Source organism: Gymnoscopelus braueri (genome assembly GCF_963280865.1).
Source record: "Gymnoscopelus braueri genome assembly, chromosome: 23".
Taxonomy (NCBI): Eukaryota; Metazoa; Chordata; class Actinopteri; order Myctophiformes; family Myctophidae; genus Gymnoscopelus; species Gymnoscopelus braueri.
The window spans coordinates 34,154,002-34,170,574 of record NC_137625.1 but is presented as its reverse complement, the minus strand read 5'-3'; the positions used below and the strand labels follow the sequence as shown (position 1 = coordinate 34,170,574).

Here is a 16,573-nt window from a genome sequence, read left to right as displayed (position 1 = left end):
AGAGAGATGGGGGAGAGAGAGAGAGAGAGAGAGAGAGAGAGAGAGAGAGAGAGAGAGAGAGAGAGAGAGAGAGAGGACCCCTAGGGTAACTAAGAGTTACTACAGGGGGACCGCCAAATCTTTGTGAGAGAGGATTTTTTTTTCTTTGTATATTAACCACTTGAACCCTAGCATTCCTATTCTGAGGGGTAACATTGGCCAAAATAGCAGATCTACAAGTTTTTCGTGAGCTTTTTTGGCAAAGATGTTTGGTGGGGAGGGAAAAAAGAGCAGACCAAGTACAGAGTGAAATGTCAAGTTTACTAAGTATTGACGGTACTAAGTATTGACGGCTAAGGGGTCCCTGGGCTGTAAAACATTGACGACCCCTGGGCTAGAGGAGAGAGGGGGGCGAGAGAGGGGGGCGAGAGAAAGTGAGAGATGGGGGAGAGAGAGAGAGAGAGATGGGTAACGAAAGAGATCGAGAGAGGCATATGAGAGAGGCATATGAGAGAGGCATATGAGAGAGGCATATGAGAGAAGACGGTAGAAAGGGAGAGAGAGGGATGGATACAGAGGAGAGAGAGAGAGAGAGAGAGAGAGAGAGAGAGGAGGGGAGATAAATGTGATACGAGAGAAAATAGTCTGTGAAGAGAGAGAGAAGAAAGAGAAAAAACAGTTCAAACAACATGAACCCCCCTTGCAGATCTCACACACACACACACACATGATTGTGTTACTATACTTATGAGGACACCAGCATTTCTGTGCACCGATTTTTATGAATGCCATTTGTAAAATCTTTTTGCCATTTTTGAACCGTAAGCCAAAAGCCGGAAAATAGCCGATCTACAAGCTGACAACACGTTGCCAGCTTGTAGATCTGCTATTTTCTGGGTGCAACGACGCCAGAAATCTTTCTAATTGTAACTAAGAATTATACAACAACCGTATGTCTATTTCTGACGTTTGGTCCTCACAAGTATTGTAATACAAGTGCACACACACACACACACACACACACACACACACACACACACACACACACACACACAGAGTGTGGTCGATATCCCGCGGCTATTGTTTTTCCCTGCTACTGGTCACGGTGGTTACAACGTGCGGTGTTGTTCACATTAGTGAATTTATTCTTTATTTATTTTTCTTAATTAGTCAGGACATTCAATCGGCCACAAATCCCATGATTGAGTCGTTTGTAAATCGGAACTGTTGTGTGTGTGGGAGAGAGAGAGAGTGTGTGTGTGTGTGCGTGTGTGAGTTATGAGGACAGCAGCGCTTTGGAAATCCAATGCATTTATCATGTAAAGCCCCCCCGCGCCCATAAATCGATGGAGAACGCCCGCACACCGGCGCGGACATTCATTTCATCGCTGCTTGTCATTTATTTGGTTCTCTCCCTCTCTGTATCTCTCTCTCTCTCTGTATCGTTCTCTGGAAGATCTGATTTAATTGTGAAATGTAAAATGTCTTGTTTGTTTTTAAGGAAAAGTGCCTGGAGCATTTTTTTATTTTTTATTATTACTGTATTTCATGTATAGTGTGTGAAGACACAGGTTTTGTTTAAATAAAGGTATTTTAAAAGTCTTAGTCTCTCTCCCTCTCTATTATCATTCTTTCAGTATATGCCGGGGTTGTTTTTAATCAGGCTTTTATCAGCATGGCTCCTCTCCTCTCTGCCTTCCATCTGTGGCTTTTTCTCTCTAACACGCCTTTGACTGCCTTTCTAACCTTTAATCCTCCTCTCCTTTCCTCACCCCACACTCACTATCCTTTTATCCCCGTCTTTTCCCACGCCTCTCTCCTCTCTCTCTCTCTCTCTCTCTCTCTCTCATCTCTCTCTCTCTCTCTCTCTCTCTCTCTCTCTCTCTCTCTCTCTCTCTCTCTCTCTCTCTCTCTCTCTCTCTCTCTCTCTCTCTCTCTCTCTCTCTCTCTCTCTCTCTCTCTCTCTCTCTCTCTCTCTCTCTCTCTCTCTCTCTCTCTCTCTCTCTCTCTCTCTCTCAGGTGTGAAGGTGATTTGTTGACAGAGAGGTCTAAGGGATATTGACCACAGAGCAGCATTGTTTGATGGATGCCACTTCCTTGGTCAATAATGTGTGTGTTAGTGCTAGTATGATGGTCATGCTGGTGTGTGTACTGTACTGTACAGTATAAAGTACACTTCAAGTTGTAATGAGACCACTGCTGACCAGGCTTATGCTTTATTTTTTCTTCCTTCCTGTCTTTAGCATCTTGGGACAGAAATTCCATCCAATGACATCACATTTTATCAGCTTCAATGTTATAGTGTTACAGTTCCAATTTGGTCTGCTTAGTTTTTTTCCCCAATCACTTTCAATTGTATTCTGTGTCCTCCTGTATGAGTGCTCTCTACCCATTGGATAGACTTGGTGCCGGCCTGAAAAAGCATTTTCTCACAGTAGGTGCCGTGACGCAAGTCCAGGGGTGCCGCAGAATACCATTTGAATTAAAAATTCCTTTGTGAACTAATGGGCATATGCTGCCTTCACACTGGCAGCTATAAAAAGGCACGAAGCAGCGCAGACTCTCATTGGCGTCAAGCATGCGTTAGACAAGAGAGAAAAAACAAAAAGGAAAATATAAATATAAAAGAACACGGAACTGGCTAATAATTAGTGTTCCCTCCACTACAAGCAGGAGTTGTGTGAAGAGAGAAGGTGGGTGGAAACGGTTAAACAACACTGATAGAGTTAATCTTGATTGATCCTAATTTGTCTAGTGTCCTAAACCTGCTTTAAATGTCAAATTAATATAATGATGTTATATTGGCCTAATCCAGTCATGTTAAATGTACTCTGTACTCCTATTCTCTCTGTGTCTCTATTCAAGGTCAAACTAGCTACAGGCTTTCTGTGGCTATCTGTTGTTTTGAGAACACTTCCTATCAGTGTTCTTTTCTACGCTAACCCTTCCTTCAGTGTCACGAAATCACCACTGACCAGTGACGGGTCAGAGCCGAGGTCAACGTGTTGACCCAGACATGTGGACGCTGTTTGTCCAAAGATAAACTGTCACACCATCATCATCATCTTCATCATCTACCATCATCATCCTCATCTGACGACGATGTAATCATCACTCTCATCCAATCCAAGAAGTCCACCTTCGCCCGGAAACTCATCTATGTCACATCCTATGATGTCATATGTTTATGTTAACGGACGCTGTTAAAGTCCAGTGCTTTCTCTGTCCAACTGCAGAGAGACGACGACCGATGATGCCTACCATACCTGTGACACTGTAACCTTCCATTCTCTCTCTGTCTGAATACAAGTTATTTCACTATACCCAATGGCTGCCTGTGTTCTGAGTCTGGTTTTTCTTTGTCGCCTCTTTATGAAAGTGTCTGGTACTTTGTGTGGGTGATAAGGAAAAACAGCTCCATCAAACACAGTTTGCTCGTTGTGTAGCTCTACTTGGGATTGTAGCTTTGTAGATTTTGTAGCAGCTACGAACGTCCGGTGTTGCTTTGTATCTCCACCAGCTTCTAGTGGTGTAAAGTAACTAAGTACATTTACTCAAGTACTGTACTTAAGTACAATTTTGAGGTACTTTTATTTTCCTGGAGTATTTCCAATTGTCTATACTTTTACTTCTACTCCACTACATCTCAAGAGGCAAATATTGTACTTTTACCACTACACTTACTTGAAAACTTGAGTTACTAGTTACTTTACAGATATACATTATTATATTATAAAACATACATTAACCACCTTTATTTTAGCCCTATTTTATACCTATGCTATTTGAAAACAGCCGATCTACAAGCTCACAACGCGTCGCGATGAGCTTGTAGATCTGCTATTTTCAAACATTTTTGTACTTTTACTTTTGATACTTTAAGTACATTGAAACATTTAAGTACTTTTTCCACCACTGCCAGTTTCCATTGAAAATGCATGGTAGCCAGTAGCTCTGTAGCTGCCAGTCTGGATGCAGCAATATAGTGTGGGAAAGAAGCTTGAAATCAAATGACGACTGTTATGGGCTCGATATACTTCATTGCACGCCGGTGTCACACAACTAAGTAGGCTATAAATTTGGCTTTAAGGCCATTAATGTCAAATATTAATTAAGAATTTCAATAAAATAGAAATGACTGTGTTGTGCCTTCTGCTGTGCCTTCTGGGTTTGGTCCTTGAGGACTGTTTTACGAGGCCGGTTCACTCGGGGGCCGCTGCAAGTCGGGAACATTGCGAGCTGGAAGTGCATGGCCCCAGCCAGTTACGCAATACCTGTTGTACCCATTGTCAGAGTACCTGTTGTACCTGTCTGTCTGTCTCTGTTGCTTTTATGCCCATAAATGGACACTGGTCATGTCCCTTTTATGAGCATATATGGAGATCCCTAATGTCATCAGTATATGCCCACCTGTATATGGCATGCACATATAATGGGCATATCGGTCGGACCGACGGGTCTGGTAAACCGGATCTCCAAAATATATGCCTCTATATGTGGGCACATCAGTGCGGAGCAACTTCACACCGGGATGTGCTAGAGGTCCAGAGTTAAAAAAAGGTTGAGAACCACTATTCTACACTAAGTTAGAACCACTGTTCTACACTAAGTCAGCATAAGCTAGGTCAGTGGTTCGCAAACTGGGGATCGCCAAATTATTATTTATTTTGAGTCCCCAGATGATTCGCTTAATGTGCAACATCGAGGCATTCTGAGCTTGTAGATCGGCTATTTTCACAATATTCATCTGTGGAACAGAGTCTAAATGTAATGCCTACAATTCCAAGAGCTAGTTTGGGAACCCTTATAACAAACCGGCAACCAGGCTGCTATAAATTCCTGAGCCACTTGTCCCAGGCCCAGCACCAAGGACGCTTGCGACGCACAAAGAAATGTGCATTCATTGTGTTAAATCTTTAGTTCTTATTCCAAGTCTGAGCTCAACAACAACAACAACAACAAAAACAGACATGTTATTTGCCTTGTTTTGTTTTTCTTTGGCAACGATCCGTTGATGATTTCATCGAGCGTTCCGTCAGCCTGACGTCAGCAAATGGACTACTCTCCCCTCCGCTACTCGCGTCTGTACAGACCAGTGCGTTTTCAATTACTGACCACAGGACCAGCGTCACTCAATAAGCCACAAGGTTGGCTTCACTCCTCCGCCTCAGTGACTTGAGGGGGACATTTGCAAGCTTTATTGACTCTTTAAAAAACTAAACAATGCTCTCAGAAAAAAATCATTGCAATGCCGAGTGTGTCAATCAAGAATAGGAACAAGAAGACGGATGAGTTATGATGTTTGTATATAGGGACAATAGGCTAAAACAAATCACAAGTTAACATAAAAGAGCAGCTGTACAAGGGTAAAAGAGGAGTTCAATGAAGTATAGAGGTTCAAGGTGGTTAAACTATCCTACTATTCTGCTGTGAAATGAAGAAAACTCTGTCCTTCTTCCAGTCTGTGAATGATTATGATGATGATGATGAAGAGTACATCTTCATCATCCATAATCAACCCGACAATACGCCCCCCCACCCCCCTTCGATTCTCCGAGACCCCAGTATGTCTTTTGAGGCGATCGTCAGGTGGATCGTTGTGAAAAATAATATTCTATGATTTTTTTCTATGAAGGTTTGTAAAAACGCTCGCAATCGCTGGCAAGGGCAGCTATAGACGATGTTTTAACTCCGGCAGTTAAAGGGTTAAGCTGCATTTACTGTACGTGAACTTCTCACTCAATTAAGACTGCCGTGGGTGGATATGGTGGGAGTGCCAGGGTTAATTGATAGGCGAGTGTTTCCAGTTTTTCTCTTTAAGGCCCCGTGTCCCACTGGGCTTGTATTTCATGAGCACAGTGCATATTTTTAATTGTTTATAACGTGAGCGCCGCATTTTTTTTGGAAACTCCAGCAGCTTGGCGTTGCGCTGGGCCTTTACTTTGCGCACGTGCGGCGCTTTTCCTCTACCTGCCTGAAAGCTAAAATGTGTTCAACACGGGCGCCTGGAAGCGCTTTCAGGCGAGCGCCTTGGCGTTTTAAGCCGAGGAAAAAAAGCCCAGTGGACACGGGCCTATAGTAGCATGCTTTACCTGGGCTCAGAGCTATAGAAACGCACAATGCCCTTCAGAGAGAGAGAGCTGGATCAATGGTGCAAAGTTATAAAGGACTTTGATTTAAACACAGCAAGCAGCTAAACCCAGCAAAGGCTGCATGGGCTACAGAGACTTGGTGCGCCAAGCTCGCGTTATTGTTCATGTACGTGTGTGTGTGTGTGTCTAATCAATAAGGCGCAGGAGCTTTAATTACAAAATGGTCTCATTAATTGTGTCGGCAAAGAATCCACAGCAGCACTCTCTCTGCGTGTTAAAGCGAAATTGATTGAGTTAACGTGGCTGTTCTCAAGCTTTTTTCTCCTTAGTGGGTTCGGTCAGTCGATCTGAAATTGCACATTGACCTTTGGCTTATGCAGAGACTGATGATGCTGACTTTTAACTTATAAGCTGTTCATCAGCATTTTGCCACAGGGCTTTGACATCTGTGGGTCATGGTTGTGGTCCCAAGTAGAACGTAGTTTGGATATTTGACCTACTTATTTAAATAATACTAATAATTGTATATATTATGACCAATTCCAGAATTGCGGGCAAATTCCATGTTTCCAAGATTTTGTTTTCTTTTTTTTGTCTGCATTGAATGAGTTTTTAATAACAATACTAATTAGGTTTAACCTTCACCATTAGTTATGCTTGATGTATATTTTAAGCTAAATGTAAGTCAAATATGAACTAACCATTTCACGATTCATACCTTCAACTTGAATTAGAATGAAACACTTTCACAATCAATTGCGTTTCATTTTATCGTCTCTGTCGGGTGGAAAGCTCATATGTACAAGATTACAATTCAGAAGTATCAAAAGTAGCAGATCTACAAGCTCGAAACGCGGCGCAGAGCGACGCGTATATTTTCTGTATTATACGTTGTACTAAAAAGGTAATGAATCCCCTTAAGCACTCATTTATAAATGTGTGTCCTACACCCAGGGATGTCACTTCTCCTTGCCCCGAACATTTTGGAAGGCAGTGAAGTATGTCATGCTGCTTCCCCACATCGTTTTATTACACAATGTTCAGGATACACCAACGTAGATTCATTGTTTGTCAAATCTGTACATTGTTTGGAAGCTACTGTGACGAACCCTGCAAAAAACCTATTCTAAAGTACAACAAACGAGACAAGTTGAGTGATTAGAGCAGCACTGAGAGAGTGTGTGTGTGTGTGTGTGTGTGTGTGTGTGTGTGTGTGTGTGTGTGTGTGTGTGTGTGTGTGTGTGTGTGTCTGTGTGTGTGTGTGTGCGTGTGTGTGACGTATTGTCCTGTTGTTTGGGAGTCTGGGCCACATTCACAAACTTGAGCTCCGTGGCCTGCAATTGGGAGGATTGCTAAAGGCAAAAAAAGTTGTCTAAACACTGTTCTGTCTCAGCCAGCATGGGCAGTCTGTCTATCTGGAGCAGACAATGTTTCATATCCTTGAGTAGCTAAGAGGGGACGAAGGAAAAAAGAGAAATCATCTGTGAAATGTCTGCATATAGTAGTAGGTCATCATCAATGTGTTATCTTTTTGTGCAGATCCAAATAAAATAATTCAAATGTGTGGCTCTTGGAGTCCATATTTTCCAGCTGATTGTTAATCAGCTCCCATCTCTCACCCAGCCACGCTGACATGTCTATTTGGCTCAACATAAGTGCATATATAAGCCTATAGGTGCTGTTTTTCATAACACGCAAAAAAAGCCATACGTTATCGATATCGCTGCATGTTAATTTAAAAATGTTTTCCACGCGCCATACTGTGGTCCCGTCTCTCACCTGATCTCCACACTCATGCATGTTTTTCAATCTCGCTCAAAAAGCAAACACGATGTTCATCTGAAATAGAACCACTTTTTTGCAAAATCAACGCATTTCTTCGCAATGAACTGGAATAACCATGAGCATAATAAGGCACGGTCGTAAGAAGCCCGGCATTTCTTCATAATTTGTTGACTGCTATTTTCTCTGACCCAGCTGGGGTTCATGGGGTTAAAATAAAAACATTTTTTAAAAAAATATGATTTAGGGGGTGACCCCATAGCCCAGCGGTTAGGGCACATACCACATGGACTCTGACGAGTGACGGACAGCAAGTCCCGTGGTTCGATTCCAGCCGCACCGTTTGCTGCATGTCACTCCCTTCATGCTCTTTGCCCACATTTCCTTTCTCTCTCTCTACTGTAACTAGTATAAATAAAGCATGAAAACGTCAAATAAATGAATAAAATGAAAACATCCCCGACATTTTCATGTTTAGATCTGCCTCTGTGTGTGTGTGTGTGTGTGTGTATGTGCGTGCATGTGCGTGTTTGTTAGCATACATAAAAGAAGATGGTAACATTAACCCATTAAGGCCTGAGGTTCCGATTCTACAAATGTCTTCTAAATCCTAACAGTTTTCTGAAAAACTTATGTTGCTATAATATCAGTGGCGCTCATACGTTTTCATGTCAAGGACCCCCAAAATTGTATGTATTTGGCCGCGGACCCCCATCTGAAAATATTTTCTTCCGGGGACCCCCCCAGAAGCAAAGATTTGAGTTAAAAATGTTTCCTTTAGGTATATTTAAAGATTTGCAAAACATTTCACGATTTAAAAACAAGAAATGACAAAGTCATAATATACCCGCTTGCGGCAGGCTGTTTTTGCCCCAATCTGCAGCACAAAATGTAAAAGTTGTCATCAAAATAAAATCTCAGCCATTCGAATGCAACAAAAATAACTCCACAGAGGTTCATTGGTTGGCTACCAATATAAAGTGTGTGTGTGTGTGTGTGTGTGTGTGTGTGTGTGTGTGTGTGTGTGTGTGTGTGTGTGTGTGTGTGTGTGTGTGTGTGTGTGTACAATATCAATGATAGTGAAAATAATTGATCTACAATCTGACAGATCTGCTATTTTCACCAGCTGATATAGTTACTTCATAATGTAGCCTACCCTTACCCAAGTCAAAACTACAGTGTTTCACTTAGAAATGTATGAACAACAAAAATGACAAGACACACACACACACACACCCAGGAGGACTGGTTGATAGTGTTGTATGCATTGTTCCTGGACAAAAGACCGGTGGTGACCAGTTAGTATTCATTTATGTATGAAAGAAATAAACTATTTTCACAATAAACTAAGTGAGTCCATAGAATACAGGTAGCGTAAGGGCAGTCATGGTAAAAACATCAACAGTGGAGGAAAAAGTACTGTAATGTTTTACTTAAGTAAAAGTATCAATACTGCAATGTAACCCTAACCCTTTATAAAAGTGAAGCTCACAACGTGTCTTTTGATTTCACTGTTTGAAACAGCTAGGCTTGAGTTGTAATGCATAACTGCAAGTTTGCCCTTTTCACTACTGGCTTACATGAAAGAAAAACCCAAATGGGTCCATTTGGTTTCATTAATGTCTTTTGTAAATGAAGTATTCAATAAAACGTCATAATAAAAAATAGCAGATGTACAAGCTCACAAGGCGGCGATGCGTTGTGAGCTTGTAGATCTGTTTTTTTCTGATAAAATGCAGCTGATTTTAGCGTCATACCTTACATGAAAAATGTTGCTACAGTAACCTTGGTTGTAGTGTGTAGTCATTCATTTGTAAACAGGGCAGTCATGCTAAAAACAGCAACAGTGGTGGGAAAAGTACTCGTACTAGTGTTGCCATGTATACTAATTACCGCCGTCCGAGTTATGTACCGATAGGCACAGAATAGTAAATGATGTTGTGTGGGGACTGCGTTTGCCCCAACTCGTTTCACTCAACTCGCCGGTCTCTCCCCGCACCCGCCCCGCCCCCCGCTACTGAGACCGGGGGTAAAAAGGCAGGTCGCGTGAAAGGCAGTATTATGTTGAGAAAATAAGTCATTACAGCACCATAACATGGTGAATAAATTTTGTTTTGGGATGTACAATACATGAAAATTACGAGAGTAATAACGCGACTTGCGTCGATAACTAATGGGGAGCGGACAGTAGCGCGCTTGGCTAAAAACAGTTAGTTAGTAACATCATACAAGCTAACTATTAGCCAAATTCGGCTAGCGCTCGGAGGACTGCATAGTCCCATAGCTTGGGAGGACGAGGCCGCCCGTTCAGAGTATGGGAAAGTATCCCATTGGCTTAAACGACAGCCAATGACGCAAATCTGTCGAACAAATCTGTCTAATGCAAATTAATCTGTCGAATGATGAGTCATAGGTCTGCCTCTGCATAGACCCACCAGCTTTCAGCAAGCGGGTAAAAATAGCAGATCTACAAGCTCATATCACGGCACTCATATCTGCTATTTTTGCATAGCCAAAGAATAAAACAATGTTTTTAAAGGACGACTTCACCGATTTTCAACCTATCTTCATATAATAGGTCCTCACTAGTACTCATGATAAAATGGTAAAAAAAAAATCTACTCGGTCTGTGTCTCAGAGGGCTGTGGACAGTTCAGAGTCCCGTCTACCAGTGACATCATCAATGGGGAATCCAAGCTAATAGAAACTGCTGGCTTTCTATTCCTGGAAAGTTGCAATGCAATAAAAGAAGCCATTGTTCTCGCGTTAATAAAAATCGAAATAAAAAATGTGAAATCTTGTTGGAAAAAAAAATCATGCCTAACGATGATGTCACTGGTAGACGGGTTTCTGGACTGTCCACAGCCCTCCTATGAGACACAGACCAAGTAGATTTTTTTTTACCATTTTATCATGAGTATTAGTGAGGACCAATTATATGAAGATAGGTTGAAAATCGGTGAAGTCGTCCTTTAAGTGGTTACACAGATGCGTTCCCGGTTTTAATGGGTTAATAAGGAAACCGCATTTGACCAATTCGGACAAAATGCCAACGTCGTGCACCTCTACCGCGGCAGAGCACTGACAAAAGCCTGAGTGTTCATTTAAATGTAAATGACTGTACAATGTGCAGACACCGTGACCTTTACCAGATATAAGCACACTATGCAAAGCAGCTCCGCTCCCCTCGGACAGGAGGGGGAACGTTGAACTCTCGCTCCGCGTCCCCACCCAAACGGGACGTTTTGTCTCTCGCATGGCGTCCGCGGGGGACGAGAAAAAAAAAGACCTTTTAATTTTTTTTACCAGGAAAAGGTCATCACATTAACCCATTCAATCCGGGAACGCATCTGTGTCATTTTAGATTTGAACTATAACCATTATTTTTTATACTTTGGCTATTCAAAAATAGCATATCTACAAGCTCGTAGCACGGCACCGAGTGCCGCGCTACGAGCTTGTAGATCTGCCATTTTTGAGAAATCGTGAACATTTGCGCAAATATTTGAATACATATATTTTTTTAAACTCACATTTTTTATAAACTCAAATCTTTGCTTCTGGGGGTCCCTGGAACAACATATTTTGATGGGGATCGGTGGGCAATTTTTTTGGGGGGGGTCCTTGACCTGAAAAGAGTTTGAGAACCACTGATATAACATAAGTTTTTTTTTAAACTGTTAGGATTTAGAAGACATTAGTAAAGATTTTCACAAATTTTCAAGTTTAAAAAAATAAAAGTGCATATCTGCTATTTTTTTAATAGCCAAAGAAATCTTAAAAAATTACCCAGATGTGTTCCCGGTCTTAATGGATTAAACGCACCTAAAATAAAGACCCTCTGTCCTCCCGTGTGTGATTTGAAAGCAGCGTGCGGGCATCACTTTTAACAGGGGCGTTTGACCCCTGTCTGCCTCCCTGGGACAGAGCCCCTCACTGGGAGCAGCGTGGAGCTGCCATTTTGAAGAGGAGCCGAGAGGGTCTGCTTGACCCTTGACTCTTGTTCTGCTCCATAGGATGCTGTTCTGTGACACATAGGCCAGTGGGGTGTCGCCATTTAATAAGGGTGACCCGCGACGCGTTGTGAGCTTTGCGCTATTCTTGGCGACGGAGCATAAATCTAGCTTTAGAGAGAGAGGAGGACTCACATTCGGACTGGGGAGGGGGGTGTGACCACTGTTGCCAGATTTTGCGAGAGAAATAAGCAATCTCTATGAAAAACAAGCCCAAAAGACACGACTATAAGCCACATGAGCACTTTCAACCTATACACTGTCTATTTGAAAATAGCTGATCTACAAGCTCAAAACATATATTCATGTGGGGGTCCTTGACATGAAAAAGTTTGATAACTGGTTTAAACGACATTTAGGAAACCAGCCCAAATAAGCAACTACACTTTAGAAACAAGCCCAAAAAACTGCAACCCGCAACTAACAATATTTACAAGCGACTTTATAGAAAAAACAAGCCCAAAGTCGCATATAATAAGCAGACATGGCAACACTGGGTGGGACAGAGAGAGAGAGAGAGAGAGAGAGAGAGAGAGAGAGAGAGAGAGAGAGAGAGAGAGAGAGAGAGAGAGAGAGAGAGAGAGAGAGAGAGAGAGAGAGAGAGAGAGAGAGACACACACACACACACACACACACTGGGAACAGCATGTATAGGATTTAACTCTAACCACTTAAACCCTATATACTTAGTTGACTGGAGTCCCCCAAGGGTCCATACTAGGCCCCCCTCCTTTTCAAATCTCTTCGCCAAAAATAGCCAATCCATATAGATCGCCCCCAGAATAAGGGACGCTATAGAGTTCATGTGGTTAACTCCAGGTAGAAAAATGAAAAGAGGACAATTGACAGAGAGAGAGAGCACTGTGGGGGTTCACTTTAAGGACAAAAACAAGAACAGTGGGACACATGGAGATATGAAGGACAGAGAATAAATGGGACATTTCTAACAGAAGGCTTCTGTCATCACACTGCTGCAAGCGTGTGTGTGTGTGTGTGTGTGTGTGTGTGTGTGTGTGTGTGTGTGTGTGTGTGTGTGTGTGTGTGTGTGTGTGTGTGTGTGTGTGTGTGTGTGTGTGTGTGTGTGTGTGTGTGCGTGCGCGTGTGTGTGTGAGCGCGCGCACGCTCGCTAGCGTGTGTGTGTTTGCGTGTGTAATGAGAATAATGAAAATGATGCCTTTTCAGGTAATACACCAGATGTTGTTGACAGTAGAGAAGTGACCATTTTAGAAGTGGGTTGTACATTGAACCACAGTCTGGAAGAGGTGTTCCTTACCACGGTGCTAAAGTACCAACGTCTTAAGGATGCTATTAAACAGCTTGGTTACAAACGTAAATATGCTTGTATTCATAATTGTTAGCCTCTGTAATGTTCATACATTATTTGTGAGAGGCCTGCAGATTGCAGGAATGCCCAATAAGCCAAGAGCTGATAAGGCAATAGCTAAATTCTGTTCAGTGTCTGTGATAATTGGCAGTCGCCACATTATGGAGGAAACGATGCTTCCTGTGTCCGTGAAACACTTGTTGTTGAGTTCAAGTTTGTGCATCTACTATTGTTTGCGTTCAAGAATTTCTTGTTAAATGTGAACGCAAATAAAGATGTTAAATGTGTGTGTGTGCGTCATCGTGCAGGTGCAGAAAATGTCCTTACCCTCTCCTCCAGTCGAGCCACCTGCTCCCTGTAGAAAGCATCCTGTTTCTTCAGCTCTACATCTCTGGCCTCCAGCTGTCTGGCCTGAACACACACACACACACACACACACGCACGCACGCACACACACGGACAAAAAGAGAAGAGGGAGGAGAAATACTATTACTTATGTGCTCAGTGGTGCATAGCCATAGCTGGGACAACAGTCTTACTCATACACACACATACGTGCGCAGTGGTGTAAAATGACTAAGAACATTTACTCAAGTACTGTACTTAAGTACAATGCCGAGGTACTTTTACTTTACTAGAGTATTTCCAATTGTCTTTACTTTCACTTCTACTCCGCAAGGCAGATATTGTACTTTTACTCCACTACAATTATTTGAAAACTTTAGTTACTAGTTACTTTGCAGATATAAATTGTTACGTTATAAAACATACATTAAGCACTGTAGCCCTATTTTATACCTAGGATAAATAGCAGATCTACAAGCTCACAACGCGACGCGTTGTGAGCTTGTAGATCTGCTATTTTCAAACATTTTAGTACTTTTACTTTTGGTACTTTAAGTACATTTTGATACCAATACTTTCGTACTTTTACTCAAGTAAATGTTTTATTCCGGACTTTTACTTGTAGCAGAGTACCTCTACGTTGCAGTATTGATACTTTCACTTGAGTAAAACATTTTGAGTACTTTTTCCACCACTGTACGCGCTAGACGCAAATGTCAGAGATGGAGGATAATACATATAGATGGTAGTACATAAACTACTGTATAATTAATAATGGTAAATGAGAACTTTAAATGGATGTAATGAGATGAATAAAGAATGACAATATCTCTCATGTCCCCCAGCTTCCAGGTGATTAACTCTTTGCCTGCCCCCAACGAGATTTCTCGTCAGATTCTGCCAAAGGCAGCCTGCCGTTGACGAGAATGACGAGATGGGGGGGGGGGGGGTTGTTCGCTACCCTATGGATGATGCTTTCACTGCCAGAAGACGACAGACCCGGAATTGATTTAAAAGAAAAACGGCTCATTTACTTCCTGTTTTCCCTGTGGGAAAATGGCTATATCTCCGTTCCTCTTGCTTTACGGCAAAAACAAGCCACAGCTGTGCAACGGATTACCACGACCACATAAAACTTTTTTTTCGAGACCCCCGTGTGTGTACTGAGGCGATCTCCATGAGGACGGCGATCACGGATAATATTCCATGATGTTTCAAAGGTCAGTAAAATCGCTTGTTTTCGCTGGCAGTAGCGTCCCACAATTACACTATTACTCTGGCAGTTAAAGAGTTAATAATTACATAAATATGCGCGTGTGTGTGTGTGCACGTGTGCATGTATAAATTGGTATCTTGTCATGTTAGTGTGTCATCTTAAGACTTTCTGTGCGTTCCCTCAAACTCAAATCGACATCATCAGCTGTGAAGATGATAGCAGTCAGTATGATCTCTCCTCTGTGACCTTGACCTCAAATACATATAGACTCATAAGTATAGCTACAGGACGTTATTATCTAAGATCCACTGTGGGTCATTTATTTATGCTTTTCACTGAAACTTCATCATCGTGCCACGGCACTCTGTTTTTTTTCCATTTCTGTGTGAACATGTGGAAAAACAAAAAGGATTAAGAGAGTGGGCACGAATGATAAGTAGGTATCGTAGTGTGTGTGCGTGTGTGTGTGTGTGCGTGTGTGTTGCCGTCGTGTCATGCAACATTTATTCCCGAGAAACTTTTCCTGTCAGGTAAAAAAAGCAGAGATGATATTTTCTTGGACCCAAAGAAGAGCTGCCAGGCACAAAAGAAACTGTTAAGGAGATAAAAGTGGATGGATTGCGACGGGCGGGCGGGCGGGGGAGGGGAAAGAGAATCTTTTAAAAAACCACACACTTTGGATTGGGTGAACTTAACCCATTAAGACCGGGAAAGTGTTTCATTTTAGGATTTCTTTGGGCTATTTTAGAAAAATCTTGAAAATGTGTGCAAATCTTTTGAATATATATATTTTTAAAGCGAACGTTTGTAACTCAAATCTTTGCCTCGGATGGGGTCCCTGGAACATAACATTTTGAGTGGGGGTCGTGGCCATAATACACATCTAAAAATGTCTTCATCATAACAGTTTGTTGCTAAATCAGCTGGTGCGCAAACTTTTTCAAGTCAAGGACCCCCAGAATTCTATGTATTTGGCCGCGGACCCCAATCTCAAAATCTGTTGTTCCAGGGACCCCCCAGAAGTAAAGATTTGAGTTAAAAATGTTCACTTTAAAATATATATATACAAAGATTTGAACTAATGTTCAAGATTTTTCAAAAATAGCAGATCTACAAGCTCATAGCGTGGCACTCAGTGCCGCGCTATGAGCTTGTAGATCTGCTATTTTTCAATAGCCAAAGAAATCATAAAAAGACACAGATGCGTTCCCGGTTTTAATGGGTTAAGAAACTGTATTCTTCCTCTCTTTTGAAAGGCCGTTTTTTGCCATTGTCATCTCATCTATAATTCCACAGAAGTATAACCTGCCAAATAGCTGGGAGATCGAGGCTCTTTCAAGGAATATATGGGAGCTGTGAACAAAACTACTGGAATGGAAAAAGAATGGAAGCGTGTCAAAGAAAAATGCATGAAAAAAATATGGAATTCAGTAACTGAGCATGCATATCGACTCTGTCGGGTGGAGACCTCATATGTCCAAAACTGTTACTTTTCAGGATACCAAATTCAAAAGTAGCAAAAGCAGTGGTGGTAAGTAACTAAAACATTTACTGAAGTACTGCACTTAAAGGGTAAGACCACTTTGGTAGAGGTTTGGGTTGTGTAGTTACCTTGCCATGATGTAACTCCAAAGGTGGGCAAGAAATCAAAAATAATTGCTCCATTGATTAGAAATTGATAATTCAAAATATGCTCCTCATTGACTTACATTCTACGGTAAAACAGCTCTCAAGTCACTCTTTTAGCACATAAATGAACCCAAACATAGCTGATTCAGACAATATAGAACATCACCAAACCCAGTACTGTTTTTTTTTTTTT

The 16,573-nt window shown here is 41.8% G+C and overlaps 1 protein-coding gene across 2 annotated transcripts in view; it reads right to left on the bottom strand.

Annotated features, from left to right (window-relative positions):
* The window catches only part of chchd3a (coiled-coil-helix-coiled-coil-helix domain containing 3a), a 153,374-nt gene that overhangs the window by 41,918 nt on the left and 94,883 nt on the right, over window positions 1-16,573 (bottom strand). For both annotated transcript variants that reach the window (XM_080421851.1, XM_080421852.1), the window contains one exon: window positions 13,518-13,601. In XM_080421851.1, coding sequence (XP_080277977.1) covers window positions 13,518-13,601 — 84 coding nt within the window. The remainder of the gene's footprint in view (window positions 1-13,517; window positions 13,602-16,573) is intronic.